The sequence below is a fragment of the Phyllobates terribilis genome, unplaced genomic scaffold (assembly GCF_046119375.1).
Source record: "Phyllobates terribilis strain yellow unplaced genomic scaffold, ASM4611937v1 Scaffold_1__5_contigs__length_1240528914, whole genome shotgun sequence".
NCBI lineage: Eukaryota > Metazoa > Chordata > Amphibia > Anura > Dendrobatidae > Phyllobates > Phyllobates terribilis.
This window is the reverse complement of record NW_027362761.1, coordinates 1,057,232,048-1,057,244,414: the sequence shown is the minus strand read 5'-3', so window position 1 is coordinate 1,057,244,414 and position 12,367 is coordinate 1,057,232,048. Positions and strand designations below refer to the sequence as shown.

At 40.9% G+C, this 12,367-nt stretch overlaps 1 protein-coding gene across 5 annotated transcripts in view; it reads right to left on the bottom strand.

The window, feature by feature from the left end:
• Nucleotides 1-12,367, bottom strand: part of MTUS1 (microtubule associated scaffold protein 1) — a 227,430-nt gene that overhangs the window by 101,371 nt on the left and 113,692 nt on the right. For 4 of the 5 annotated variants that reach the window (XM_073645396.1, XM_073645394.1, XM_073645393.1 and 1 more), the window contains exons 4-5: nt 7,290-7,466; nt 2,575-2,715 (exon numbers count right to left, since the gene is read on the bottom strand). In XM_073645396.1, coding sequence (XP_073501497.1) covers nt 2,575-2,715; nt 7,290-7,466 — 318 coding nt within the window. The remainder of the gene's footprint in view (nt 1-2,574; nt 2,716-7,289; nt 7,467-12,367) is intronic. The other variant, XM_073645397.1, reaches the window with a different exon arrangement.

Below are 12,367 nucleotides of genomic sequence, written 5' to 3'. Positions count from 1 at the left end.
GGGGGTTTCTCAGATACTCAAATTCCTAACGAAATATCTGGGAGTGGTGAATGGAAGGGATTCATTTAGACTTTTATAACTGCAGGGAAATAGATTTCCTACCAGAAATAGTTACATAGTTTATAAGGCCGAAAAAAGACAAGCGTCCATCGAGTTCAGCCTATTTCTTGTGCACTGCAGCTATTCTGCAGCGTTGATCCAGGGGAAGGCAAAAAAAAACATGCGGTATAGGCCAATTTACATCATTGAGGAAAAATTCACTTCCCAACACCAATCTGGCAGTCAGATTAAATCCTTGGATTAATTAACTATCACTAAGCATAAGATGTAATTTTATTGTTCTCAAGAAAGGCTCCAGGCCTCTCTTGAACTCATTAAGTGAGTTGGACATCACCACTTCCTCTCTCAGAGAGTTCCAGAGTCTCACGGCTCTGACCGTAAAGAATCCCCTTTTATGCTGGTGCAGGAACCTCCTTTCCTCCAGACGCATAGTGTGCCCCCTCATCTTTGTCACCATCCTTGGTATAAACAGGTCATGGGAGAGATCTCTGTACTGCCCCCTGATGTATTTATACATGTTTATGAGGTCTCCCCTAAGCCTTCTCTTTTCCAACGTAAATAGGCCTAATTTTGACAACCTCTCTGGGTATTCTAGTCCCTCCATTCCCTTTATTACCTTAGTCGCCCTCCTTTGTACCCTCTCTAGCTCCAATATGTCTTTCCTGAGCACCGGAGCCCAGAACTGTGCACAATATTCTAAGTGCGGCCTTACCAGCGCTTTATACAGAGGAAGAACAATGTTTTCATCATATGCCCCTATTCCTCTTCTGATGCATGCCATGACTATTTGCCTTCGCAGCTGCTGCCTGACACTGGGCACTCCAATTTAATTTGCTATTAACCAAGACGCCCAGGTCCTTCTCCATGTCAGATTTCCCCAACGGTTTCCCATTTAATATGTATGGGTGACTGCTGTTTTTCTTTCCCATGTGCATGACCTTACATTTATCGGCATTGAACCCCATTTGCCATTTTTTGGCCCAACTCCCCAATTTATCTAAATCCTCCTGTAGCTGTGCCCTATCCTCATCTGTATTAACTACTTTACAAAGTTTAGTATCATCTGCAAATATTGCTATTTTACTATGCAACCCTTCCACTAGATCATTAATAAATATATTAAATAATATAGGGCCCAAGACAGACCCTTGAGGCACCCCGCTAGTAACCCTGACACACCCTGAGCTTACTGCATTGATAACCACCCTCTGCTTTCTATCACTCAGACAGCTATTTACCCACTTGCACACATTATCCCCCAGACCAAGCATTCTCATTTTATATACCAACCTTTTGTGTGGCACGGTATCAAACGCTTTGGAGAAGTCAAGGCATATAACATCCACTGACTCTCCCCGGTCAAGCTGTGAGCTCACCTCCTCGTAGAAGGCGATCAGGTTTGTTTGGCAGGAGCGATCTCTCATGAATCCATGTTGATATGGAGTTAGACAGTTATTATCATTAAGATATTCTACAATAGCATCTCTAAGAAATCCTTCAAACAATTTACCCACAACAGACGTTAACCTACTGGTCTATAGTTCCCAGTGTCACTTTTAAACCCCTTTTTGAATATTGGTACCACATTTGCTTGGCGCCAGTCTAGTGGGACAGTCCCTGTCCATAAAGAGTGCTTGAATATAAGATACAGCGGCCTGTCTATCACATTACTTAATTCTTTTAGTACCCGGGGGTGTATGTCATCTGGGCCTGGTGACTTGTCTATTTTGATATTATTTCGGCGTTTCTGAACTTCCTCCTGGGTTAGGTGGGTGATATTTAGCGGAGAGTTTACTTTATCACTCTGCATTTCCTCCGATAAATTGTTTTCTTTTGTGAAAACAGTGGAGAAGAAGCTATTGAGTAGGTTTGCTTTACCCTCATCGCCCTCTATGATTTTACCCAGGTTATTTTTCAATGTGCCAACTCCATCAGTTTTAATCCTTTTACTGTTTATATAGTTAAAGAACAGTTTGGGATTTGTTTTACTTTCCTTGGCAATTAGTCTCTCTGTCTCCTCTTTTGCTATTCTTATTTGTTTCTTACAGATTTTGTTTTTTTCCCTATAAGATATTAGCGCTTCCTCGCTGCCTTCTTGTTTAAGTTTACCGAAAGCCCTTTTTTTGTTTTTCATTGCCCTCTTGACTTCCTTATTTAGCCACATTGGCTTCCTCCTATTCCTAGCCCTTTTATTCCCATAAGGTATGAACCTTCTACAGTGACTATGTAGGACTGTTATGAAAATTTCCCATTTTCTATCCGTGCTCCTATTACTGAAGATACTATCCCAGTCTATAAGGTGAAGGGCATCTCTTAGCTGATCAAACTTTGCCCTCCTGAAGTTCAGTGTTTTTGTGACTCCCTTGCTGGGCACCCTACTGAAGCACATGTGGAATTGTATAATGTTGTGGTCACTATTTCCCAGGTGCCCCCCGACCTGCACCTCAGTTATTCTGTCTGGCCTGTTAGTTAATATTAATATTAGTCGTATTTTGTCTGTTCACCAATACTTACTCGCAGTCTGGGTGACTTTAAGAGATTGTGAGCGGACTCTTGGGAAGGTAACCTTCGCAGCATGAGCTCCAGCTGCTCCATTTTGTTTTACACACTTTGCAGGGACTTCATCAGTCCTAATGCTGCTCGTTGCAGTTGTAGCTGTAATAATTAAAATAAAAATAAAACTTACTTAGGTGTCCATGATCTACTAACAAAAGTAAATGTTTCCATATACATAAAAACAAAATTAATTAAAAATTCTGAGAAAAAAAAGTAAACAAAAAAAAAGAAAATATTAAAAGAACAGCTATTAACACGCAGATTCCTTTTCAGGTCAATATGCATGACTATAAAACGGAATAAAGGACAATATCTTACGCAGAAACTACTGTATTAACCATTTTCAGGCATAATTGCTGCAGATTTTCAGTGTGTATTCTACCATACCCATCTTAAACCTAAAGGTACCCATATACCTTAGACCAGGGCTTGTCAATATTTTTCTACTGGGGCCTCATCAACCAGAACATGGCAATATCCAGGCCTCACCAATCAGATCATAACGAGATCCAGGCCCCACCAACCACAGTAGAGAGTCCAATTGATTATTAAAACTATTGCTCAATGTATTAAATTTAGCTAAATCGTTTAATTGTAGTTCAAGAAGGGTCTGCGAAGTTAATGACAAATTTTATAAAAACTGCTCCTCTATTTAAGCCTTACCAAGAACTAAAAGGGACCTCACTCTTTGAGAAAAACTGCCTCAGATAATTGTTCGAATGCTTAATTTGGCCAGGAGTCATTTCTCGAGATTCACTTCTATACATAAAACAAGCGTTAATACGTTTTCGATAAGGAGATCGAAGTAAAGGTCCCTACAAATTATGCTAATGTTGGCCGAACCCATCAATACAATCTAAAGTAATGGGGTGGGGTCTTTACAACTCTGCACCAATGGATGATGAAGGGGAAATAATGATGGACTGCTGATCCTGTTGTTCCTGGCTTTCATAGAGCACACAGGATTACTCGGCTGAGCCAATATTTGCTGACAGCTATCTATTGTGTATGGGGTGGGGTGGGGGAGTAGGGGGAAGTCTCTGGTAGCTTCTTCTGGTATTTAACCTCAACTTGCCTGATCCTTATTTCCCTCCCGACATTATTCGTACAGTATATCCATCACAATTATCTTATGGGTAATTAAATACACCCTTGAGATGAGTGGCAAGAGGGCGGCTGATATTCACAGTGAGCCTGTCACAGCTGCCAGCGTAAGAGGCAACTCCGATCCAGTCAGGTTAATGCCTTAGATGACCTGGTTAATAGCATCCATGACATATAAGATGTCACTTTAATAAACACTAAACTGAAGAGAATAGATGTAGTACCGAGGCATCTGGTGGCTTTAAGGTCAGCATACCCAATATCAGTATCTGTCAAAGCATTACACAAAAATGGAGAAAAGAACAAAACTTACTGTGTTTAAATAGTTTATCAAATAAAAATACATATTTGGAACTCCTGCAGTCAAAATGATTCATATAGTAACTCCTATCACATGGCATAAAGCCTTGGCTGCGTTTCCCATCTCTCCCCATTCTACCCAAACCTTCTGGAAAAGGGGAAAAAAAAATGGCTAAAAATAAGTCAACTGAAATGATATGGGCCACAAATATCTAAAACCCATCATACGAAACGTTAACTTCATTCATTCACACTGGAAATAGAGGAAGGGAAAAAGGAGAGAAAAAAAAACACAATGGAAAACACATGGAATGCAATGGGAATAAGCCATAAGAAGTGGGATAAACGATAGGTCGGCCTGTGAAATGCAACTAAAATATACCTTATTAAATATTACCTGGATAAAGTCCTCGTTGCTCTGTTACTAGGTCTGCTCACATGGCAGCGGTGCCAACATGCCAGACCGGCAGCAGCCATGTCATCACTGCTGCCATGTCACCAGATCCTGGGGATTCTTAACACGTTTCCAGCCAGAATACAATGCCTGGATCAGGGCATGGAAAGGAAAGACTTCACTCCGTAATAATGTCGGCAATATGAATGGCACAATACTTTATATTTGCAGAGAAACAAAGAGCTTTTACAGTAGGTTAATTGATGACGACTATATCTCCGCATTATTTAGTATTGTAATTTCTATACGGTCCGAGAGCCTGCGCAGGGAACACCGTTTAACCAGACATTGATAGATTGGGCTTTATGAACAGAGCAGTGACTTGGTCTTATAAAAAATCTAAATGGCTGTAAACCGTACATATATTTAGGGTGCATAGAAACCTAACATAATGTGGGTCTCAAAAATTGCAAATCTCCAAAAATTAGCAATCTGGGGTCTGCATCAGTATATATCACGCTGTTCTGCCTACCAGCCCTTTATCTGCTACTGATCTTTAACGTGAACCTGACAGTGGATACATGCTGTCTGAACCACGAGCAGCATACATCAGCACTGGCTGTATGAACTCAGCCAGGTATCTGACTCTAAACTAATTATATCAGGTGATGAACTCTGAATTTTGCCTTGTTGAAAGATGCCAGGAACAGTCAGTTCACCGGTGAACATGGATAAACATTCATTTCAGAGAAAAATCATACTTTGCTGCTGAGGACAGAGACCCCTCTATAGACTAGTCAGACAGGCGGATGCCCGGCGACTTCTCCCCACCTGCTGACATTGACTGACAGGTCTCTGCCCATTTGCCTTTATAGGTAGAGATCTGTCAATCCAGGTCAGCAGGCGGGAGAAGCCACAAAATCCTGTGGGCGGAACAGTACACGAAGCCCCTGGAGCACATAGAGGGTACACCAAGCAGCCCAATTAACGCATTTGGTTAAACTTCAGTTTCTTCATAACAGAGACTGTGATTAGAACATTAAAAGTGTGATTTGTATAGAGGGTGTCTACAATAAAAGGCTTTGTGCTTAGTTTACACTGTTAATTTGGCATGACCGAGTCCCTTTAAACTGGATTACCCCCTTCTAGACCACCCATCCACTGACCATTAAGCAGAACGTTCGGGATGAAAACACTGGTGGCTGCATTCTGAACTCACCATCTAGGGGACCAGAAGAGCTTGTCCCTTTCCTGGGTGTACTATTATCAGTATTTTATGAACATGCATATTAACGTGTCGCAGTTAATGTAGTCCTCTCATACTTACCCTTTTCAACTGTGGAAGCAATTCATTCCCATATCCAAAGCTCCATGTCACATACCCAGCATTGCCACCAGTCAGAAGACTCGAGACCACTATAGTCTACAGCAGAATGTGCCCAGTCAATGAACTCCAAACTAAAGGCTCATCACAGAAGACCACTCCCATCATTGTTTCAGATTATACTTTATTATGAGACATATTTAAGTGGTTCCTTAACATTTTCCCATTGACTAACTCTAAAACCTGACCATTTATGAGTAACGTGGACTCTAACTGGAAGTGCTATTGTCTAGTTTTACAAGACTTGTGTGCTCATAATCAGTGCATTCATGCCATGGAGTAGAAACAACTTAACTGTTTTTTTTGCCTTTTTTTCTAAAAAGGATACCTAAATAATTGAACAGTCTAGAAAAAAAAAAGCCTGGGTAGTCTGCATGCAATACATTCCTAGAGGGCTTCACTTAATTACCAATGTCATCTCCGTAAATGGGCTCTAGACATCTCAATGCTGGAGCCCCCTGCAACTCCGAGAGTAAGCAGCTCAGGGAGAATGACATTTAATTTAGGATCAATTTCAAACATGAAAAGAAAATGACCTACTTCTTTTCCCAGCAGCCGAAGCCAACAAAGGAATTATGCAAAAGCTCCAGGATGCGACAATCAGCAAGGTCAGGAAGGTAACATCTGAGAGTCTCCCTGAATCAGCAACCAGCTTTATAGTGGAATTGATAGAAAGCTGTACTGGCAAAGCGTTCTCTGTGCAACTGCGGTGTCCGCCTGGCACGGTCATTTAAGGTAAAGGATCATAACCAGATAACAGACAAAAGGGCACCGGCCATGTTCACTCCTTTGTGTGCTCTCGATGAATTAGAGTGGAAAGTAATCAGGATTTGAGGCGGTGGGCAGGACAGACTAATCCAACATGAAAGTCTAACTAGGAAAGTCTGCACTGGGTAGGCTGCATAATTTGGCCACATGGTTAGAAGGAGCTTTGTTTCAAAGGGCATTTTATACATAATAAAGTAGCCGTTTGTCTGTACTTGCAATAGGAGAATGGATACAATAAGCACATTTAGCATTTGCTCAAGGCTCCTTTAGCAGTGGAGATGCAGCATAAGCAAAGCCACATTTGTCAGATCTGCAGAGATCTGTAAGGCAGAGACCAGGCTTGTTTTCCAGTTCCTCAACTTCAATGCAATTAATACGAATATAACAGCTGTAAAATAAGAGTCAATGAGAAGCTGCAAGAAATGAACGGCTCCTTTCATCCTCTCCAATGCATGCTTCCTTCAGTATAAAAGTCAAAAAGTTGCAATTAGGAAAATAAAAAAGGACAATGCAGGCACAACATAATAAATATGTGGCGTCATATGGGTGCATCCACTGTCCCTAGCGTGCACACAGCCATATTAACGCGTTGTCAGTGCGCAAAAAGCAAAGAATGGAGATAGGATGGACACCTCCGTGTGCCAATGACAAGGTGCTCAAACATAATAAGTGCAAGTGAAGTGCCCAACCATCATTTGAGCCAAAGGTGAACACTGTACTTACACCTGGTACTCAGAGTGCTGTGATCGCTCTGGGTGCTGCATACGGAAGACACACTAGGAGTCCTCTGGAGAGTTGGTCCTTTGCATGGGACTCTTGTTCTAGGCAGAGATCTTGTCCCAATCACAGCTGAAGCTTTTACAATACTAGACTTTCCTTTGGGGGAACTCAGACCTCCCGCTAACAGAGACAAAGACAAGGTATCAAAAAAGCATCTTCAGATATCACTTTCAACAAAAACATTCAACACAACAATGCAGACACCCCTTTATATGCAGCAGTGATAGGCTCCCCTATACACAGTAGTTTCTTTTCCAGTCTCAATTAACAATCCTTCTTGGGATTTGCCCATATAAACAGCAAAATTGCTAAAAATATGATATATGTACATGAACAAATTAATAAATCGACCTTACATTGTGTACATTGTGTACATGGAGATCACTAGCTATTGGTGATTGCAGCGTCGGGCTTTACGCCATTGTACTTGGTTGCAGCAGTTAGTGCAGAGTTGGGTATACATGATCTCGCATGTAATACGCCATATCATTACACACTGCTGAGGAATGTAACATTACATAATGGAGTCTCTGTGGACCAAGCTCTACAGTCACCCGATGAGAGGGGCCAGGCAGAGGACACACATGTAGCCATACATCACTTTTTAGGTTACCAATACAGACAAGACTTACTAAGAAAAAAAAAAATATTAAATAAGGCCATTGGATAATAGACTTGAATTCAGTCAGTCAGTCTCCTACATCACATTCTCCTTATAGACTACTACGGTGGTCTTAGAATATGGATAGTGTCACTTTAGGCCTCATTCAGAAGTCCCTGATTTTTCTTTTACATAAAAATATAGATCATTGTTCATTAGTGTTTTGCATGAGAGTTTCATCAGTGTTTGGCCCGTGTGTCAGTTTTTACCATTAGCGACTTTAATTGAAATCTGTCTTTTTTTCTTGACACATGGTTTTCAAAAAACATAAAGGCCAGGTTAATATCACCAAAAAGACTTTAAAGGGGTTTCCCATCTCCAAGATCCTATCCCAATATTTAGTAGGTGTAATAATATTAGCAAATTCCCCCAGTTAGAAATGTAGCATAGTTTTTCTGATTCGCTATGTCTCTTTCCTCATGTGCAGGCATTGCAGGACCTTAGGTATCCATGGTTACGACAACTAACTCTCTAGCTAACTCTCTAGCTAACTCTCTAGCTAACTCTCTAGCTAACTCTCTAGCTAACTCTCTAGCTAACTCTCTAGCTAACTCTCTAGCTAACTCTCTAGCTAACTCTCTAGCTAACTCTCTAGCTAACTCTCTAGCTAACTCTCTAGCCAACGCGGGAAAGGAAATGTCAGCTCACCAATTGGTATATGCACTTTGCTTCTAAGGAGCCATCGCACGGAGCCGCCTTGGTCTGAGTGGGAAACTATGCAGAAAATAGGAAGAAATCTCAAGCGATCAGGAATTAAAATGTCCAAAAACTTTATTTATGAAAATCCAATAAAACCATAAATATGGAAATCCGCAACCACCAGGTTTCAACTGCACCAGTCTTAGATCATGACTGGTGCAGTCGAAACGCGTGGTTTCTTAATACTGGACACTGGTGGTTGCGGATTTCCAGATTTATGGTTTTATTGGATTTTCATAAATAATGTTTTTGGACATTTTATTTCCCGATCGCTCGAGATTTCTTCCTATTTTCTGCATAGTTTCCCACCAGGACCAGGGCGGCTCCGTGTGATGCAAGGTGCATACACCAATTGGTGAGCTGACTTTTCCTTCCCTCCCTCTCCCTATGTTATATAAAATACACACACACACACACACACACACACACACGCACGCACGCACGCACGCACGCACGCACGCACGCACGCACGCATTAAAATATATAATTATATTTAATACTATTAACATCTGTAGGCAAATTCCTGCAATCACAATAATAGAATGGTCGATCCCATTTGTGCATTAGAGGAGATGAAATCTTTATCAAATGATTTAGCACAAAAAACACCTTTAATTTTGCTTCAAATCATTTTCTAAAAAAGTCATCATCCACTTTTGAGAGGTTTAATTTTTAGCTTACAAATGTGCAACAGTGGAAGAATATGTGCAAACATACAAGCATAGCTAGATCCAATGGCATACAGGGAAGAATTAACAGTCACCTATTCACACACTAAGCTGTAACCACCTTGATTTCTAGCCATCATGGAAGCCAGGTACAGACATACCTTAAGCATTATTAGCAAGTACTAAGTTAGTAAACCGGCACCCCACCCTTCCAACTATATCCCAATGACAACAACAAAACAGGAAAAAAAGCACAATTATAAAATAACATTTTCATAGAGTTATAATTTTTAGAATCCTACTATATTCCTATAGACCGCAGGAGACTAGAACTAAGTACAGTACTTAAAGTTACAATCTATAACAGTGAAATTACAATTTTCTCTGCTGTTTTTACCGCCACAGTTTTGGGATTTGGCAGATGATAGAAGATGTAGACCAAAGGAAAGCGGCCAGACTGCAGATCTGCGGCATTCTCTTTTCCTGTAGTTCAGCATGGTCACCAGAAAGAGGAGAGTTATCCAAATCTGCTACAGAGGACTTCACAATCAAATCCGACAAGGGTTATGAGACTCTCCAGTACTGGGCAGGGTCCGCATCTGGGAAGACTCCGGAATAATTGCCGGTCACGGCTAGGATTCTTTAGTCCATGGCTTGTGATCTTCATGCCTTTGTGCTAGGGTTTCTCTGGTGCACACTTCATGACTTGCTGTTTGTCTGCACTTCACCTTCAACATGTTCTCTGTCCAACTCCTCATCCCATTTCAAGTGCTTTTATCTTACTTCCCACAATATTCTCCCTGTCCTTAATGTAGCATCAATCAGGTCCCAGAGCAGCACTTCCAGAGTGTTTATGCACTTATCCGATCCATCCAAGTCTTCACCAAGACAACACATCTCACAGCATCAGCAGCAAGGATCTCCTGGGAGCAAGAGAGAAAGGCAGCAAGAGCTACATACAAGGGTGGATGCTGGAGGAGGCCGTTACATTATCTCTATTGAACAAGCTTTATGGTATGTTCTACAAGTCAAGCCCTCCTCTATGGAAGAATGGAAAATTGTTCCCACAGCTTGTACCTTCCATAGGTAGTGAGGAATCCAGTGTGAAGGAAGTGAGAAAACAGCCGTAAATGGTGAAGTGAAGCGACTGATTATGAAGACACCAATCCATGGGAGCGCTGAAAGCTCTGGAGGTTCAAAGGGAAAGGACTCCGCGCAGGTTAGCACAAGACTTTCACTTCCTTAGTGAACACATACCGGGACGTAGTAAAGATGAAGGCTTCATGTGTGTAAATTAGCAAAATTGCAAAAAGTGGTAACAAAAACAAGCAACTTACTTTTTAAATCTCCTCTCCATTCTCAGATTTTTAAATTTCCTAGTTTTTAACTCCTTGTCTAAGTTACCACTGAGGTGGCCAATTTCTTAGGCGAGAAGCGAGTTCTTGTGAGCTATTTTCTATACAGTGCTGCTATGGATCACTGTACCTGGGCGAAAAATGTTGTGTGCACACACCCTTCGGTTATGTGCACAGGGCGCCTTTCATGCAGGTGTGTATTCACTTAGTTTTTGTTGTTTTTTGCAACATCATTCCCGGCAAATTTTTAACACTAGTACTGAATAAACTAGTAAGTGGCTTCCAAGCAGAAGCTACCTGAAGGCTGGTAAGATCACTTTTTTTCAACTGCTTTACATCTTTGGAGCTTCTTTTAAGAGTTTTCAAACACTGAACATACAGGGGCATCTCACTAAATTAGAATATCATCAAAAAGTTAATTTCTTTCAGTTCTTCAATACAAAAAGTGAAACTCATATTATATAGAGTCATTACAAACATAGTGATCTATTTCTGTTAATGTTGATGATTATGGTTTACAGCCAATGAAAACACAAAAGTCATTATCTCAGTAAATTAGAATACTTTATAACAACAGCTTGAAAAATGTTTTTAAAATCCGAAATGTTGGCCTACTGAAATGTATGTTTAGTAAATGCACTCAATACTTGGTCGGGGCTCCTTTTGCATCAATTACTGCATCAATGCTGCGTGGCATGGAGGCGATCAGCCTGTGGCACTGCTGAGGTATTATGGAAGCTCAGGTTGCTTTGATGGCATCCTTCAGCTCGTCTGCATTGTTGGGTCTGGTGTCTCTCATCTTCCTCTTGACAATAGCCCATAGATTCTCTATGAGGTTATGGTCAGACAAGTTTGCTGGCCAATCAAGCACAGTGATACTGTTGTTATTAAACCAGGTATTGGTACTTTTGGCAGTGTGGACAGGTGCCAAGTCCTGCTGGAGAATGACATTTCCATCTCCAAAAAGCTTGTCGGCAGAGGGAAGCATGAAGTGCTCTAAAAATTTCCTGGTAGACGGCTGCGCTGACTTTGTTCTTGATAAAACACAGTGGACCTACACCAGCAGATGACATGGCTCCCCAAACCATCACTGATTGTGAAAACTTCACACTAGACCTCAAGCAGCTTGGATTGTGGCCTCTCCACTCTTCCTCCAGACTCTGGGACCTTGATTTCCAAATGAAATGCAAAATTTACTTTGCATTTGCTTAGTGTCAATGACTGCCTTCTGTCAAGTCAGCAGTCTTCCCCGTGATTGTGGAGCCTACTGAAACAGACTAAGGGACCTATTTAAATGCTTAGGAAGCCTTGGCTTGGAGGTGTTTTTTGTTAATTATTACAATTTACTGAGATAATGACTTTTGTGTATTCATTGGTTGTAAGCCATAATCATCAACATTAACAGAAATAAACACTTGAAATAGATCACTCTGCAATGACTCTATATAATAGGAGTTTCACTTTTTGAACTGAAATAAATTAACTTTTTGATGATATTCTAATTTAGTGAGATGCACCTGTAGTAATGGCAAGTAGATTTTTCAATTGTAAATGATATATATTCATTTTAACATTTATTTAGCGCTTTTTCAAAAGGAGAGTTACCCTTAAAGGGGTTGTTCACTACTAGGACAACCC